The sequence below is a fragment of the Hevea brasiliensis genome, chromosome 11 (genome assembly GCF_030052815.1).
Source record: "Hevea brasiliensis isolate MT/VB/25A 57/8 chromosome 11, ASM3005281v1, whole genome shotgun sequence".
In the NCBI taxonomy this organism is placed as follows: Eukaryota; Viridiplantae; Streptophyta; class Magnoliopsida; order Malpighiales; family Euphorbiaceae; genus Hevea; species Hevea brasiliensis.
Genome location: NC_079503.1, coordinates 9,583,513 through 9,589,262, shown reverse-complemented (window position 1 = coordinate 9,589,262; position 5,750 = coordinate 9,583,513). Strand labels below are relative to the sequence as shown.

Here is a 5,750-nt window from a genome sequence, read left to right as displayed (position 1 = left end):
ATTTTACAAAATTTTATATTGTCACTAATAACTTTTAGCAACGAAATAATTGTCACCAAATACCTAATAATTTCATTTTTCAATATTAAAATAATTAATATAAATTAAAATTTTAATATTATTTTAATGATAATTCTACTTATACTAAAAAATATATTATAATTCTTAATATAGTAGTTCTATAATTATAATTCTATAAGTATTATTAATTCATTAAAAATTATTTAATTTATTTTAGTAAAATTAATAAATATATATTTAATTAAATAAAAATTTAGCATTATTTACATATTGAAATAAAAAATTTGAATTTTTAATTGAATTCAAGATGATGAATCACATTATTGGTTATAAAATTATAGTCTTTTTTTTTTAAATTATTTATATTGATAAAATATAGTTTTAATCAAATTTAAAATTTATTTTTAACTTAAAATTTATTTTTATATGTAAACAAATTTTATTTATTTAATTTTTATTAAGAATGAAAATAAATAATTTTATAATGTCAAATTACTATTCAATATAATAAATTAAAATATAATTTTTATCGAAAACTTTAATGAAATTATTATACTTGAATTTCAATTTTGACTAACTTAGGTAAATAGAATAAAACTAACACTAATTTTACAATTTTAAGAAAATCAACTAAAATTTTAAATAAAATTAAAAAAGTCCTTATAATTTTTTTTATTAATTAATACTATTTTCGAATTAATTTTGTTCTTTACATCAATTAAATATTATAAGTTATAAATATATTAAAATTTTTTTAAAAATACAACTTATAAAAATTATTTAGAGTTTATTTGGATAATTAACTGTTTAAAATAAAAATAAATTTTAATTTTATATTAAAATATAATAAAAAGATCATAATATTAAATTTAAATGGTTATTCATTTCAAAATTTTATCTGTTTAAATAAATTTTATATTATTATTTAATGGCTAAATGACTTAAAAATCTAAATCTTTATAATTTCTTCAATTTTAGCCAAAATTTTTAATTTTATGAATTTAACCTCAAATTTTGACATTAGTTTCAATTTTAACAATTAACATAATTGGATTACTTAATTGACAAAAATAATCTAAATATTTGCATACATTATTAATATTTGCCCTTTTTTTATTTTTATATCAATTTTAGCAATTATTCTCAAATTGATAAAAAATGTTATTTTAATTAATTTATATAACATTTTAAAAATTATAATTACATTTATTTTGGTTTATTATTTGTTTCAACTTTTTTAAATATTTGATTTTTTTTGTCTTAAATTTGAAATAAAATGATAGGAAAGATGTGAATTAAAAGTATAAGTAGAAAGAAAGTGAGGAAAAAATTAAAAATTTAGATAATAATATTAGATGTATTATTCATTTATTATTTTTTTATCAACATAAAGTTTGTTAAAATTAATAAAAATACTAAAATTATTGAATATATTAATAAAACTAAAAGGAATAGCGAAAATTGATAATAAATTAAAAAATGGAATTATTTTTACCACGATGAGTTAATTATTTTTAATAAATTTATTATTAAAATTGATAATTGACATAATTTTTTTTTGTTTTTTAATCTTATTTAATTATGTAAATATATGAGTATTTAGAGATATAATCAAAAAATATTTATATAGATAAAAATCCTAACTCATAAATAATTTTATTAATGGTAAATGATAATATGCAATTTAAAGATTTAATTCTAAAAAATATATATTTTTTTAAATTTTATGGTTATAGCTATTTTTTTATAATTACAAGAACAAAAATATCCTTCACATTATTATAAAATTATTACTAAAAAAATTAGTTATGAAAATATTATTAAAAAATTAACATATTAATAGGCATATGAGTTGATTAAGGACAGAAACAAGTATCTAGAAAACACTGTCAGACTCTCTGCTGCCACTAGTATCCTGTTTATAGTTTTCTAGCATTTTCAATGTCATTCATTTTATTATCTCAAATGTTTGATGGGTAGAGTCTTTTAGCTTGTTAACAGTTCTTGCAATATAAAAATGCCTTTTAACCTTTTGCTTGAGATTGCTTTCTTACAGGGGTAAGAAATATGGTCAGAAGTGCTATTTGATATTTCTACACCGATTGCCTTAACCTGAATTCTAGACATCAAAGTTCTGTATGGTGATTTCTTGAACTTAAATCCAAAAGATCCTTCTTTTCTCCAAGGTGAATAATCTATAACAATGTTATAAATCCCTCAGCAGCTGTTGAATGTGACAATTTAACCTATCACTTAGCCTTTCAGCATTCAGCATGTCTATTTTGTCATCTCGATAAACAATTCCTTTTCACTTTTCTTTTGCTTACAATCATGAGAATAGCAAGTAATTTAAGCATGGGACTAATTGATTTTATAGAACTGAATAAATTTGTTTGGAAAGCCCAAAACTGGTGAGGGATATGATACTGAGTAGAATACACTGATGATTAAACACTGTTTATTACGCTGCGAAGCCCTGAATAGTTCTTCAGTATGTTGTATAAATGATGTATTTTGCATTTCTAGTTGCTGTAGTCACATTGGGTTAATTTTTATTTATGCTAATTATCTGAATCCAATAAATAGGTATATCTAGCCTAATATGAACACTAAGGATGTACAGTTTTGGTTTTGGTTGAGGTTTGTCTAGGAATCGAAACCAAACCTAAATTTTACTACAGTTCTAGTTTAGTTCTTTGTTTTTTCAGTTTGGGTTCAGTACGGTTCTTGGTTTTTAAAATAGTTTTATACAACGGTTTGTATAAAAAGTCATACTTGAATTAATATTTAAATTTTGAAGAATTATTAATACATAATATATTATATAATATATCTTTTAGCTTTTTTTGAATCATATAATATTTAACTATAAGGTACATATATAATTTAGAATTAAGCATATTATATAATATAGTAATACAAGTTTATCGTATAATATACTTTTTAGTTATTTATTAATTTTGTAATCTTTAACTATAAAAAATAAATATAATTATAAATTGAGTTTGTATATACATATAAAACAGTACAATTATAGTTAAAAATTACAAGATCATTTAATGTATTTATAATAAAATTATTAAAAAAATATAAAAAAATGAAACATAATATTAAATTATATTTAATTCATAATTATATATATATATAATTATATTAAAAGCATATAATACATTTAAAAAAAAATAAAAAGCCTATATATACATTTGATTTCTAATTTAAAACCGCCCATAACTGTGCAGAACCCTACTATCAACTATATGTAATCTATCTCCACAGCTGGACTCCTTAAGTGCTTTTTGCTAACAAGGAATTGCGTTCTTGCAGATCCGTGCAATTCTTTTAGATCCTTCTTGTTCTGGTTCGGGGACCACTGCTCAGCGATTAGACCATTTACTTCCATCCCATGCCACTGATGTTACCGACACAGAAAGACTGAACAAACTTTCAGCCTTTCCAAAGAAAGCTCTGGCCCATGCATTATCTTGTATGTTATCTTTCTATGTTCAGTGCTTTAACCATGTATTTCTTTCTAGTTGTCTATCCATCAGACTTTACAAACTGCTTGCCACTAGAATATGCCATCACCTGAGGGCTAGGATGTTCTAGTGAGTGATGGTTATGTAAGTGTATCTATTATTTACATACTTCCAAGAGGCATTAATTAAATAATCTGTTGCAGTCCCTGCAGTTGAAGGAGTTGTTTACATACTTTCAACAGCCATTAATTAAATAATCTGTTGCAGTCCCTGCAGTTGAAAGAGTTGTTTACAGCACATGTTCTGTCAACCAAATTGAAAATGAAGATGTCATCGTGTCAGTTCTACCTCTTGCAACATCCCACGGCTTTCGGCTGGTCACTCCCTTTCCTCAGTGGCATCGTCGTGGTCTTACAGTTTTCAGGGGCTGAAGGGCTAAATTCTAAATTAATGATGATTTGGTACAGAGCAGCATGGGAGATTATTATATGATTGTATAATGGAGTAGAATTTCTAATGTGATTAAATGCATAACACAATGTGGACTTGCATTATGTGTGTGTGTGTGAGTATATATATATAAATTGCTTGTTTCTTATCTTGCAGCTAAGCATTTACTTCGAACAGATCCAATTGAGGACGAAGAGGGGTTCTTCATTGCTCTTTTTGTCAAGACCAGCAGCATTAATGATTCAGAAGAACAAAATGAATTAGAAACACTCCTAGAACTACTTCAACTCGGAAACGTCATTTTAAAAGATACAGAAAAAATTTTTTTATGCCTGCAGTCTACAGTGGAGCATTGAAAATATGGTACTCTAGGCTAATTTTGCAGAGGAGAACCCGCAGAACAAAACTGGTCCAGTAACTTAGAAGAATTGAAGTAAATTATACCTGTTCCTCGACCCACCTTTTTTTTCCCCATATATTGAAAATTTTTAAACAGAGAGAAGGTTGTTTGTATCCAGGATGAACATTTTCCAATATAAGCATTTCTTTAGGATTAATCTGAACTTGCAAACATTTACTCTATACGTATTTCATTCTTGTTAATGATCTATTATTAGTACTTAATAAGCTGGATTTTCCAGTTTTTATACCTCTTATGGAAATTGCATGACAATCTCTGTAACTTGTATGCGGCAGGAGATCATTTCACCTGCCAACTGTTTACATTTCTGGGATTCAATTTTGATGAATGGCATTAGTTAGTGGGATTATTCTTAATTTCGAGCATAAGAAATAGGGAGAAAAGCAAAGAAGATTTTAATTTTAAAAGCAATTTTTATAACATCTCAGATACACATCAGCACCCCATAAAAAATAAAAAAAAAAACATAGCCAAACACAATGCTCATAGTCGTAGTCCACACCAAGCTATAACAGAACCTACTTTATTTGCAGTACCCCAGCCATAGATGGGACACAATAATACTCCTCAAGCAATCTTAACCTCAATGGTCTTGGGCTTCTTGGGCTCCGGCGGTGGCAACTTCTCCACAGTGACAGTCAAAACCCCATCCTGGCAGACCGCCGAAATGGCATCAGCATTAGCATTTTCAGGCAGCACAAACTTCCTCATAAACTTGCCGACCCTTCTTTCCATCCTCACATACTTAGCACCTTCCTTCTCCTCTTCACGCTTCCTCTCTCCGCTGATCAGCAGCAAATTGTCATCCTCCACATGGACCTTGATGTCCCCAGATTTCAACCCTGGCATGTCGATGATAAACACATAGGAGTTGGGATACTCTTTGACATCAGCCGGAGTTGAAGCCATGGCCTTCGCGTCCCTTACATAAGTTCGAGTCGGCGCGTTGAATGACTTTTCGGCTTCATCGGTCGTGTCCATCAGATGCTGGATGGTGGAAAGGAGGGGTGATTCGAGACCGAACAACCTACTATCCATTTCTCTTTTCTTCAATCGACGATTTTATCACAAGCAGGGTACAGAAGCTTTCTTTTTTTCTTTAGCAGACGTATTTCGTACTTGGCGATGGGGGGGCCACGAGCGTCGGAGTATTTATATAGTGGCCATGGGGGAGTAGGTTTCAAAAGGAAGTTTCTGGAGAAAAGTGGAGAATGAGGAAAGCTTCCAGGAGGTTACGATACGATTCTAGAAGGTTATGGAAGAATTAAGAAGGATTCATTACCCGTCTAATGGTAACTGTTTCCGACATTGTTTTTATAATAATCTTTGTAGATCCAGATCCAAGAAAGCCAATGCATATCCATGGGTTATGAGAATTGCCT

The 5,750-nt window shown here is 27.7% G+C and overlaps 1 protein-coding gene across 1 annotated transcript; it reads right to left on the bottom strand.

Moving 5' to 3' along the window:
* Positions 1-4,740: 4,740 nt before the first annotated feature.
* Positions 4,741-5,509, bottom strand: LOC110658017 (17.9 kDa class II heat shock protein). The gene has a single exon (XM_058129828.1). The coding sequence runs from the start codon at positions 5,404-5,406 to the stop codon at positions 4,936-4,938; it is 471 nt and encodes a 156-aa protein (XP_057985811.1). The 5' UTR covers positions 5,407-5,509; the 3' UTR covers positions 4,741-4,935.
* Between the last annotated feature and the right edge of the window lie 241 nt (positions 5,510-5,750).

Excerpts from the sequence above, each read along its gene's own strand:
- LOC110658017 (XM_058129828.1), bottom strand. The coding sequence starts at position 5,406 with ATGGATAGTAGGTTGTTCGGTCTCGAATCACCCCTCCTTTCCACCATC.